The sequence below is a fragment of the Ipomoea nil genome, unplaced genomic scaffold (assembly GCF_001879475.1).
Source record: "Ipomoea nil cultivar Tokyo-kokei standard unplaced genomic scaffold, Asagao_1.1 scaffold2280, whole genome shotgun sequence".
Lineage (NCBI taxonomy): Eukaryota > Viridiplantae > Streptophyta > Magnoliopsida > Solanales > Convolvulaceae > Ipomoea > Ipomoea nil.
Window position 1 is genome coordinate 3,658,253 of NW_017618708.1, and position 12,782 is coordinate 3,671,034.

Genomic DNA, 12,782 nt, shown 5'->3' on the forward strand with positions numbered 1-12,782 from the left:
CTATACATGAACTAATCAATTTCATAACGTGATGTTACATATACTTTTTCAACATTATATGCGTCATTGATGCATAGTTTTACATAAGACAAAATTTTGTAAAAAAATAAAATATTAATACACCTAAAATTATCCTATATTCCTATATGTACTAATTAATAGGCACAAATTTTTCTAAAAGCTCAAAGAAATTTGCCAAACCTTTATGTCACCATCTAAGCTACCACTGTACAGTATATATTTGGATAGCGTTTCATCTTTCCGGCCGTCAACGAAGTCACTCGCCACCGTCAGGCACTTCACCGGACCACCGTGGCCGGCCAAAACCGCCAGGCAAGAGTAGCACCTCTCCACGCCCCTCCAAATCCTAACCGTTTTATCCGCCGAGCCGCTGCACACTATATCCGCCGCCACCGCCAAACACAGAATGGATTTGGTGTGCCCCCGGAGCGCACCCACCACCGCCACGGCCGCGCCGCCGCCTTTCCGTTCTTTCTCCCATACCAGAATTGATCTGTCGCAGGCGCCGGAATATAAAACCGCGCCGCCGTTTCCCACTGCTAGGGCATTTATCCCGGAATTGTGCTTCTCTAGTGTAGCAACTAGAGAATGCTTCTTCTCCGGCGAGGCTTTTCTCCATACCTTGATTTTCTTGTCTGCTGATCCTGTATATACATGCCCATCCTGTCCCATAAATAACGACACATTTTTTATTTTTGTCCAACGCTTACTTCAATAATATCATAAAGAAAAGAAAATTTTGGGTGATGAAGAAACCAACCATCATTATTTTATAGTGTGCACTGAGTAAATTCTATTTTGTAATTTTAAATGGTAAATCAATCTAGATTTTCATAATTTATTGTTCAAATTAAAAAGACTAATAGACTAAACTTGTAACCTTGTTATTATTATTAAATCAACAGTCGGACAAACTTAGCTGAAATTGTCCCAAACAGAATTAGGGATGCAACAAGGACTTCTAGAGTCATCCATCCTACTACACACTCTCACCCATGCTTAAACTTAGAGTTCTGAAAGATTCGATGCATTAATGTAGGTATAATAGTCTATTAGTCTTATTGATTTGAATCAATCATTAACTATGAATAATTTAGATTTTTTTTTTTTTTGAAAATAATCTAGATTGATTTATCTTCTTGTGATTTGTTGACTAGGTCACATGGCAAGTTCATGTACTCTAACAGTAAAAACAAAAAAAAAAAAAAAAATGTTACCTGAGATACTGCTAAAGCGTTTATGGCGTCATCATGTGCATTTGCGACGGATTCCATGCATTTGAAGTCAGAAGTCCTCCAAATCTTGAGCGTTCGATCCCACGAGACGGAATAGAGAAGAGAGGTGTCGGCGGAGAGCGCCAACGCCGAAACGGTGTCGACGTGGTGGACCCACGTGGCCGTCTTGTGTCGCCGGATCTGGACGCGGCTGCTGGGGAGGAGAAATTTGACGACGCGGTCGGAGAGCTTCGGCAGCGTGGCCAAGCGCGTGAACTCACGCTCTCCATCGTCGATTCTCCATACCCGGACCTTGTGGTCTTGGTGGGCGCTGAATATCTTGTCGGACAAAACCACCAGCGACTTCACCGCGCCTTTCCCCGCCGTGACGGTGGCTCCGGCGGGAGGATTCTTCTCATCTTCCTGCTCGGCCCTGCGCTTCCACATGCGGATTTCCCTGTCGGAGGAGGCCGTGAAGAGGTGTTTGCCGGCGAGGACGAGGGAAGACGTGTAGGAGGAGCTGTGAGGAGCCTTGAGAGTGGCTACGCAGCGGCAGTGGTGGGTCTGGTCGTGGTGGAGAAACGCCGCCAGGGAAGGGATTGAAGGAAGACTGGGTTGGGAAAGAAGGTGAGGAACTGGTTTTGCCGCCATGGAATCATCACTGGAGCTTGAAGTTTGAGAGTGGAGAGTCATGGTAGGTCACTAGGTTGTTCACAAGAAGGAGTTAGTGCTTCTGGTTGCCTGTGGCGGCCTGGAGTTGATGTTATATAGCCAAATAGCAAAAGGTTCAATTCAAGATGAAATAAAGATGACTTCATGAAAGCTGTTGTTTACCCACCAATTCAATGCGTAGAGGTGACAAATCGCTAGACATGTTAATTCAACGTTTTTTTTTTTTTTTTTTTTTTTTTTTTTTTTTTCCTTTAATCTTTCTATTTTTAAAAAAGATTAATCCAATACTCAATTTGGTCTTTTGACTATTATGATTTTATCACTCTTTAACTTCAAACTTTCTCAATTTCATCCCAACATAATATGTAATTGTTAACCAAAATGGTCGTCCTAACCAGAACTATTTTGGTTTGGACCAAGAGTAATTTAGTTAAAAATTGCATAGTTGGGATGGAATTGAGCAAATTTAGAAGTTGAGTACCAAAGTGGTGAAATTATAATAGTCAAGGCAACAAATCGAGTATTAACTTCAATTTAATCCAACAAAATATTCAATTCATTCTTTCCGTGTTGAGTTTGTCTCATATATAATGACTAGTTTTTTTACGCGCTTTGCGCGAATGGGATAATGCCCAATGATTATTTTTAAATAAGTATTTCAAAGTATATCAATGCAATATTATATAGGAGATATTTATGCATAGGTAAATAAATGTTGAATTTGTTTATTTGAATCGGTAATTTAAAGTATATAAATTGAAGATAATATATGAGGGATTGATTATAATTGTCACTAAAATAAATGTTTGTAACTTTGTAGTAACTCTAATCTAAATACTTAGTCTTAAAGCGATAGTCTAAATAAATACTATTTTTAGTTTAATTTCTCTAATTATTAGTAATTCTGTTTTGGGTAGCATTGTTATTGTTTTCATCTTCGGTACATGTCCTTTCTTTTTAATTTTTTTGTTGGCAGTGTGTCATGTGCCATTAGGTTACTGGTGGCAGCATAGAGAGATTCATCATGCAATGAGATTATGGTGTAGGAAGCTATAGATTTGCATTGCTACGTATATGACTGAGATTTTAGTTGTAATATGGACAATAATGATGTAAGAACAATTTTGTCCGATAAAAAAATAATAGTATAATATTTGTAAAGTAATGTACAATTGTATCATTATAAAAAAAATACAAAAAATATTAATACCATAATGACCTAAATCATTCGAATAATAGAAAAGCATAATTGAAATATTAAGTTTGTTCTAAATAATCAAAAGAATATTAATTAAACATTAAAAAAAACTTAACCTAATTTTTTATTTTAAATCAAGAATCAAATGATTTTTAAAGTTTCTGATTTATAATCTTTGAATGCTATGTATTTATTCGGGCTAATTATTTGACCAAAGTTTGTGTTAAATTTTATATTATATATATATATATATATATATATATATATATATATATATATATATATATATATATATATATAATACATTTTAACATATTTTAACAATTATGCCAACTCTAATTGGGATGTGGTTCGAACCTAAGACCTTTCTTATATAAATTAATGAGTATGTTAAGAATAATAAATAGTTAACGGAATATTCCGTTATTAAAGTTTATACTAACGGAATTTAGGGTTATTTTAGGGAAGAAAATAATATAATAGAGGGTAAATAAGAAAAATCATTAAAAATTACTAAAATCAAAATAATATTAACCATTAATTTTAAGAAAAAATGGTACCTACATTTTTTTTGTTCCAGTTAAGGGCCTAACATTATTGGCTCTTATTAAAATTGTAGATTAGAAAATCTATCTCATATATATAAAGAATAAGAGTTGAGCATATTGGGTTAGGCCCATTGTACATGGATTAGATGCCTTATAGTTTCTTGTTCTTGTTAATCTCAACAAATTGGTATCATGGCATTGTTAAGATAGGTTAGTTTAAGTGTGAAATTCAACGTATCAAAGTTTCATGGTACTAAAATTTTGGGTTATGACAGTCTAGGATAAAGGATTTGTTGGCACACCAGGGCCTTACGAAAATCTTGAAGGCAGAAAAGTTAGCTAATCAGGAAGAGGCTGATTGGGGGAATTTGAAGGAACGTGCAGTAGGAACCATTCGGTTATGCCTTGCGGATGAAATCATGTATCACGTTATGATCTTGGAAATTCCCAAATAAAAATAATTGGAATAAATTGGAGGCTGCGGACGTGGTACAAGCTGATTATTAAGATTGTATAGTGAAGGTGATATTCTAGCAGTTACTAGTGACAAGTTCAAAAATTGTTTGGACTTGTTGGGCATTTCTAGATGCTAGATGAGAAGGTGATCATGGTGCTGTAGTGTTGGGCAACATGGATACCAAGAGGGGTCGTGGACCTGGTATGTGCCGAATGAGGAAGTCGGCTGAGGGGTGCTATAGGGATGGGCAGCACGGGTGCTAGGAGCGGTAATGAATTAGCATGAGTCGCGACCAGTATGACAGGTCAACGACTGAAGGCAAACATCTTGTGATGAAGCAAGTTCGTGAGCATGCTACAGGTGGAACGCTAGATAGTGCGTGGTGCATGTGGTAGTTAGCTAGTTAAGCTGAACTCGAGTCGCGCCCGGGATGACAGGTCGACAGCTAAGGGCGAATGGCTTGAGAAGAAGCAGTTCGTGAACATGCACTGGGAAAAATTTGATGCTGCACGGTGCATGTGGCTGGCCAATTGGGATGAATATGGTTGTTTTAACCCATGTGTATATGCGAGATAAGCATTTTCTCCTAAATGGCATATTTGCTAAGTGGAGATTTAGTGAGTTGTCCTTTCTCCTAAATGGCATATTGATCAAGGTAGAGATTGTTGAGTTTGTCTCATATAGAGACTAGGAAATCTATCTCGATCATGTAAGGAATAAGAGTGGGCCGATTGGGTTAGGCCCATTGTACATAGATTACATACCTATAAATACATTTGTTATATTCTTAGGTGTGGTATCACCATCATCAACTATATCACCAGTATCACCATCACAATGAATAAAATAATAGTTTCACTCCGTGGACGTAGGCACATTGCCAAACCAAGTAAATATTTTCTTCTTTACTTTCTGTCATTATTATTGTTTCTTGTTCTTGTTAATCCCAACACATAATATTTACTCCAATCTTACTGAGATAAACAAGTTCTTAATAGGTCAGACACATTAATACTAAATACTGCGGAGTAATTTATTATTTTTGAGTTCAGTTTCGTCGTGTCATGTTAAAAATTTCTAAGGATACAAACCGACAATTTTTAGGTAGGATAAAATGAGTACGAAACAAATCGATATGTGTTATAATTATTTATACTTGATGGGAATATGGGACCCGGTGGTCCATTTTATTGGCATAGTATTGACCCAAGTGGGGGTGGTGATGATGGGAGATTGGCCCAAGTCCTATTGGGCTAAGAAGACAAGGGGGCGTGGTGGCCCAAAACGGAGGAGAGAGAAAGATTTTCGGGGCACAAACCGCCGGCGACCGGGCGGGGGAGGTGCGCCACCGGTAGTGCCCCACCACCGCGGCCATGGGTAAAATGCAAGGAAAGGCGCTACTGCTGCCAGTGGGATTCGACCCCTTGACCTCCCGCATAGCAGGCCTGTGCCTAACCATCAGCCCACGCAAACCATTATGTATTAAGGCGCGACAAATATATATAAGCGATATTTGCGGGCAGGGCAGCCTCCACCACCGGCCGGTGATTGGCCGGCGGGGGGTCCCGCCGGCCACCTCAGGCCGAGGCGCAGCCAGCGGGGGCAGTGCGCCCCCCAGATTGTCAATGGCACCCCCCCCATTCCCGGGGGGGTGCTGGGCAGGTGTGCCGAGCATGATGGACCGGGATGGTATGCGCGGGAGTCCTGGAAGTATGGCGAACGTGCCCGCTTGTGTAGCGACAAATGGGGAAGTGGAGATGGATTGCATGGGACACATGGACGCTAGAGGAGGAGGGGGGCTTGCTATAAATAGGGGCCCTAGATCTTTGGCTAAGGGCAACTGAGACACGACAGGCACACTAGTCCAGTGGTCTTGATCTCATACTCTCAATCCAGCCACCTGGGTTCAATTCCTCTCAGTAGCATAGTTAGTTATATCCCACCCCGTGGGACTTGTTCTTTGTATTTGGGTCACTGTTCTTGGGCCTGTATCTCGGGCTTCTATACACATTGTGTTGGGCCTAGCGCCCTACCCCCCGTTCTGTACTCCTGTACCCGGTTCACATTGTGTTGGGCCTAGCGCCCTACCCCCCGTTCTGTACTCCTGTACCCGGTTTATGGTGGACTCGGTCCTAATAAAACCATCATTGGCACCATCTGTGGGGCTCGCTACGATTAGCCCGTGTTTGTAGTCTCTACCATCCTAGCAAGGTTCCGAGGTATGCCCAAATGGTCGATTCGCAAGAGGAGCTACCCTATAAGATAACACACTTAGCACATCGAGACGCTACTCTGGTGAGTACACTTGAACACTTAGTTAGGTAAAGATTGTGTTTATTTTCCCGAACTATGTGCCCCTATATACTCCTATGTGCTCTGCATGCTTGGCCCGCGGCCACCTCAACTATGTGCTCCTATGTGCTCTGCATGCTTGGCCCACGGCCACCTCAACTATGTGCTCCTATGTGCTCTTACGTGCTATGCATGCTGGCTCTACGGCCATGGCGGATGGGGCATGTGGGTTATCGCAACCCACATGCGCGGACTTGCCCCCGGCAAGCCGCATGCAGTTGGCGGATGGGGCATGTGGGTTATCGCAACCCACATGCGCGGACTTGCCCCCGGCAAGCCGCATGCAGTTGGCGGATGGGGCGTGTGGGTTATCGCAACCCACATGCGCGGACTTGCCCCCGGCAAGCCGCATGCAGTTGGCGGCAAGTTGCATGGCAAAAAAAAAAAAAGAAAAAAAAACAAAACTAGATTATCACTAGATTATTAAGGTTGCCGAAATATTCGAAATTACAAAAAAAAAAAAAAAAGAAACTAGATTATCACTAGATTATTAAGGTTGCCGAAATATTCGAAATTAAAAAAAAAAAAAAAGGTTTGCATGCAGGTGTAGCATGGAGAAGGAGCAAAGACATCCATTGAATATTTAAAAGAAGCATGCAGGTGCATCATAGAGAAATCGACAAAAGCATACTAAATAAATGCAACAAAAGAGATGTACAGTGCAAGAAGCATCCAAGAAGTGACAATAGAGGAGTCACCTTGACCTCTCGACACTAGGTGATGAAGCGAAGGCCAGGGCAACGTGCGGTGTGTGGCAGAGGTACGGAGTAATGGCGTGACGCACAACAATGGTGATAATGGAAGGTGGCGGCGAGAGGTTGAGAAAGGGAAAGGAAGGAGGTGGTGATACCGAATTCTACTTCCTTTTGGCATCAAGATACCTAAAAGAACTGGGGGACTTGTGATGGGGATATGGGACCCGGGGGTCCATTTTATTGGCATAGTATTGACCCAAGTGGGGGTGGTGATGAGAGGAGATTGGCCCAAGTCCTATTGGGCTAAGAAGACAAGGGGGCGTGGTGGCCCAAAACGGAGGAGAGAGAAAGATTTCCGGGGCATAAACCGCCGGCGGCCGGTCGGTGGTGGACCGGGCGGGGTGGCCCGCTGGACTCCCGGCAGGGGAGGTGCGCCACCGGCCATGGGTAAAATGTAAAAAAAGGCGCTGCTGCTGCCAGTGGGATTCAACCCCCTGACCTCCCGCATAGCAGGCCCGCGCCTAACCATCAGCCCACGCGAACCATTATGTATTGAGGCGTGACAAATATATATAAGCGATATTTGCGGGCAGGGCAGCCTCCACCACCGGCCATGGCCGGCCATTGGCCGGCCGGCGACTGGCCGGCGGGGGGTCCCGCCGGCCACCTCAGGCCGAGGCGCGGCCAGCGGGGGCAGTGCGCCCCCCAGATTGTCAATGGCACCCCCCCCCTTCCCGGGGGGGTGCTGGGCGGGTGCGCCGAGCATGATGGACCGGGATGGTATGCGCGGGAGTCCTGGAAGTATGGCGAACGTGCCCGCTTGTGTAGCGACAAATGGGGAAGTGGGGATGGATTGCATGGGACACATGGACGCTATAGGAGGATGGAGGCTTGCTATAAATAGGGGCCCTGGATCTTTGGCTAAGGGCAACTGAGACATGACAGGCACACTAGTCCAGTGGTCTTGATCTCATACTCTCAATCCAGCCACTTGGGTTCAATTCCTCTCAGTAGCATAGTTAGTTATATATCACCCCGTGGGCCTTGTTTTTTGTATTTGGGTCACTGTTCTTGGGCCTGTATCTCGAGCTTCTATACACATTGTGTTGGGCCTAGTGCCTTACCCGCCGTTCTGTACTCCTGTACCCGGTTTATGGTGGACCCGGTCCTAATAAAACCATCAATACTAATGGCTATTAAAATATGAGACTCTTCATTTGCCTTTCATTTAATCCATTGTTTATGTTAAAGAGTTAAAAGGTTGTATGGATTATTATATAATTTAAGTGAAGGCTTATTGAAATGATACACACATTGTGGTGCCCTACTTCTTGTGTTTCTTCTTCTCCTTTTTCTCTTTACATATACACGCATACATATACGACACGAATTTCTGGATAATCACCGTGCAATCATCCCGCGAGAACTGAGCTAGTTGATAGGCCAAATTACAATACATTATCAACATGAATCGCCAACATACTCCTAGGTGAACTGTATGCTCAGATATGTTATAATACATGATTTTATATTAGACAAGCATGATATTGCATATGTTCATATGATTAATATATGCTTGCGAATTCTTGAATGTGGTTTTCCAATTTTATTTGTGATTCTGCGAATTGAAAGAAACGCATGTGATATATATGTTTTTGTAAATAGAAGTGACTTTTCGTATGAAGATGCAATGTATGTACACCATGTTGATAATATATGCTGCGCATAAGAACATCCATATTAAACTGCATAGATTTTGTTGCTAAATCACCTTGTTTATATGACTATTTTGTAATATATTGCTATAATATTAGCATGTTATTCGAAAGGTTATTTTATTTTTCTACCGAAAGGTTGAATACTCGAAATGTCCTTTTTATGTTTTCTTATGTTTGTCCGAAAGGTTAATTTGTTCTTTCAAAAGATTTTACCTTTTGACTCCATCTCTTGAAGTTTGCTTTGCATCTAGAAGATGTTAAATTCTTTATTTTGCTATTAACATGTGATGTTATAAATGTATATGAGAACATATGATATATGCCTTGTAGATCATGTCTTCTATCACCAAATGAGAATTTAATGAGCTTGCACTTGACGGAAGCAACTATTTGACTTGGGCTCTAGACATCGAGATTCATCTCTTGTCTAAAGAACTAAGCCAAACAATTGTTGCCAAGTCACAGTGTACTGACGCCCAGAAGGCGTAGGCTCTAATTTTCTTACATCACCACTTGAACCACGATCTGAAAAATGAATACTGACTGAAAAGGACCCTTTTGCATTATGGAAGTCCCTAAAGGACCGTTTTGACCAGCAGTCATCGATTGTCTTCCCTCAAGCCCAATTTGACTGGCTTCATCTTAGGTTTCAGGATTATAAATCGGTTATTGGTTACAACTCGGCCCTTCGTAAAATAGTCTCACAACTAAAGCTCTGCAAACAAGAAGTTTCATAGAAAGACTTAATTGAAAAGAAGTTCCTATATGAAAAGCATTCTGATCTAATAATATCTGCCTTTCTTGTGGCCGAGAAGCACAACCAGTTGTTGATGAAAAATCATAATGCAGGACCGGTTGGGTCTGCCCCCGTGCCTGAAGCACATCATATTGCCCAGGGAAGCAATTCTAGAAGGGGCCAAGGAAAGGGTCGTGGTAGAGGTCATGGTCAAAACAACCGAAGTGGTAGAAGCAAATGCAACAATGACTCCTGGGTCCAAGATAAGAAACAGAGTCATCAAAATTCATTGAGATCACAAGTTTGCTATCAGTGTGGGTGTACGAGGCACTAGTCTCGTACGTATCGCACACCAAACCATCTGGTTGAAGCGTACAAACAGATGCAAGGGAAAAATGATAAGCAGCCGTTAGGAAAAGAATTTCATCACACCAACACTGATTTGCCTGAAGCAAATGCAGTGATGAATGATGATGATGACCTTTTAAAATATGAGCTTGAAGATTTCGGTGATCAAGAATGATATGTTTTGTGTTCTTGGTTTATGAACCTATGTTTCTCATATCGTTTTATGACTTAATGTCCATGTTGTTTTTGTGCCAAGGCAATGGTTAATTAGTAATGAACAACCACTATTCAAGAAGTAACCCCCCAGGGTAATCTTTCAGCTTTTGCCTGGAAGGTAAAAGTTAGTAAACTTCCGAGGGTACCTTCCGATTTGCTTACCTTTCGAAGGCATCTTACCTTCCGAAGGCACCTTACCTTCCGAAGGCTTTTTACCGTCCGAGGGCCCTTTACCTTCCGAGGGCACCAAATTTCCTAGAAGGAATTTCTTTACTTCTCGAGTTTTACTTCCTAGAAGGATTTTATTTTTCGAAAGAAGTTATTCCTTATCACTTAGTTGATCTTTTCCTTTTGGTTTTTACCTCTCAGATCTTACAACATTGCAAAATTGTTGTCCACACAATGGAGCATGAACCCACATTGTGCTTGGTGGATAGTTCAACCACACATACTATCCTTGGATAGGAGGTTTTTCCGTACCTTGAACAAATCAAGTAGAATATTACTACCATTACTAATGATGAGGTACAAATAGAGGGCTCCGGAAGAGCATCCATCATCCTCCCTAAGAGTACAGAGAGCTACTAATTGAAAATGCTTTGTTGTACCCTCAATCTAAACGAACCTTGCTGAGTTTCAAGGATATTCGATCAAATGGTTTCCATATCGAAACCAAGATTAAGAACAATGAAGAGTTTTTAATCATGACTCAGTTGATCATTGGTCAAAAGCGAGAGGTTGAGCAACTTGCCTCCTTATCTTCTGGGTTATATTATACTTATATAAAACCCAATAATTCATGTGTTTCACTAACCATGAAACTCAAAAATCCACATTCTTTTCAATTGTGGCATGACCGTCTGGGTAATCCTGGGCAGAATATGATGTGTCAAATCATATCTAATTCTGCTGGATAAACCTGTCGAGATCTCATATACTTTCACCGAATATGTTTACATGTGTTACTTGTGCGAAATGTAAATATATTGTACGCCCGTCGTGTACTAAGGTTGCACATGAATTGCCTATTTTTCTGCAGAGATTGCAGGGCGACGTTTGTGGACCAATTAGTCCACCTTCTGGACTATTTAGATACTTTATGGTCCTTATTGATGCTTCCACTCGCTGGACTCATGTTAGTCTATTGTCTACGAGGAACAAAGCTTTCACTAAATTTATTACGAAATTTATTGAGTTAAATGCCTAATTCCCAGATTATCATATTAAATAAAAAAGAATGGATAATGCTGGAGTATCACGTCAACGGCGTTCAATGACTATTGTATGGCCTTGGGCATCAAAGTGGAATTACCTTATGTCCATACTCAGAATGGTATGGTTGAATCTCTAATTAAGCGTATTAAATTAATCACTAGACCATTATTGTAGAAGTCCGGTTTACTGGTTTCATGTTAGGGACATGCAGTATTACATCTGCAGCTTTAATACAAATCCGACCCACTGCATATCATGATTATTCCCCTTTGCAACTACTACGTGGTGTAGAACCCAATATTTCCCATCTGCGTTTATTCGGGTAAGCAGTCTATGCCCCCATACCACCTACAAACTGTACCTCCTGCGAGGTACGCTGATTGCATTTTTTACGAAGATCATTTCCCGGCATTAGGGGAGATAAAAAACCTTATTTAACGAAATATCGAGATATTTCATGGGATGAAAAGGATCTTCGGTATCTAGATCCACGTACTAGTCAAAATTATTAATTTGCAAAATTTAGCAAATAACATGCCAGATGCTTTTTTCTGGTAACAAAGGAGTGACCAAGTCCTATATCCCTGCAGTGAATGCTCCTTCGAGAGTTGAAGTCCCCGAGGGACTAGGTATGCACACTGACACTCCCCCTTGCCAGAAGCACGGGAGACGACTTGGTGCAAAAGATTTAAATTTGCGGAAGACAAGAATTGGTAAAATATCTCAATCACTCTAGAAAACTGTTAAACATCCTGAAAATGGTCGTCCCGAAGACGGAGATCGGGAAATGAAGATGATCGGGTTGATGTCAATATAGAAACTGCCATAAATTTTGTTGACATAAGAGAAACATATATCAGAGATGTAATAGTCGTCGACAACAGTTTTGCCTAAGCAGTTGCCTATAATATTCCACAAAATAATTTGGATCCAGAACCAAAGTCAATAACAGAGTGCCGAAAGCGCTCTGACTGGTTGAAGTGAAAATAGGTAATTGAGGCAAAGCTCAACTCGCTTAATCAAAGAAAAGTGTTTGGTCCCACCGTACTTACCTCAAAAGATGTGATCCCAGTAAGATCTAAGTGGGTATTCGTAGGGAAGAAAAATGAAAACAATGAGGTGGTTAGATATAAAGCGAGATTGGTAGCTCAGGGGTTCATGCGGAGATCCAGAATTTATTTTGAACAAACATATTCTCCTGTTAGTGATGACATTTCATTCCGCTATTTAATATCACTAGCAGTAAACATGAAATTAGATATGCAGGTGATGGATGTAGTGACAGCTTACCTTTATGGGTCACTAGATGCTGATATATACATGAAAATATCCGAGGGTATTCAAAATCCCAATACGAGGGAGAAAGATCGAAACATGTATAGCCTCAAACTT

The 12,782-nt window shown here is 41.3% G+C and overlaps 1 protein-coding gene across 1 annotated transcript; it reads right to left on the reverse strand.

Moving 5' to 3' along the window:
- Positions 1-2,048, reverse strand: LOC109150706 (vegetative incompatibility protein HET-E-1-like). Its single transcript, XM_019298692.1, has 2 exons — positions 1,239-2,048; positions 1-684 (listed from the first exon to the last, which is right to left on the reverse strand). Exons 1-2 carry the CDS (start codon positions 1,926-1,928, stop codon positions 175-177), a joined length of 1,200 nt encoding a protein of 399 aa, XP_019154237.1. The 5' UTR covers positions 1,929-2,048; the 3' UTR covers positions 1-174.
- Between the last annotated feature and the right edge of the window lie 10,734 nt (positions 2,049-12,782).

What these genes read in the sequence shown, in the direction of transcription:
- LOC109150706 (XM_019298692.1), bottom strand. Translation starts at nt 1,928, where the DNA reads ATGACTCTCCACTCTCAAACTTCAAGCTCCAGTGATGATTCCATGGCG. An exon ending in ACGCTTTAGCAGTATCTCAG is followed by an intron (nt 685 to 1,238) that starts GTAACATTTTTT and finishes TTTATGGGACAG; the next exon opens with GATGGGCATGTATATACAGG.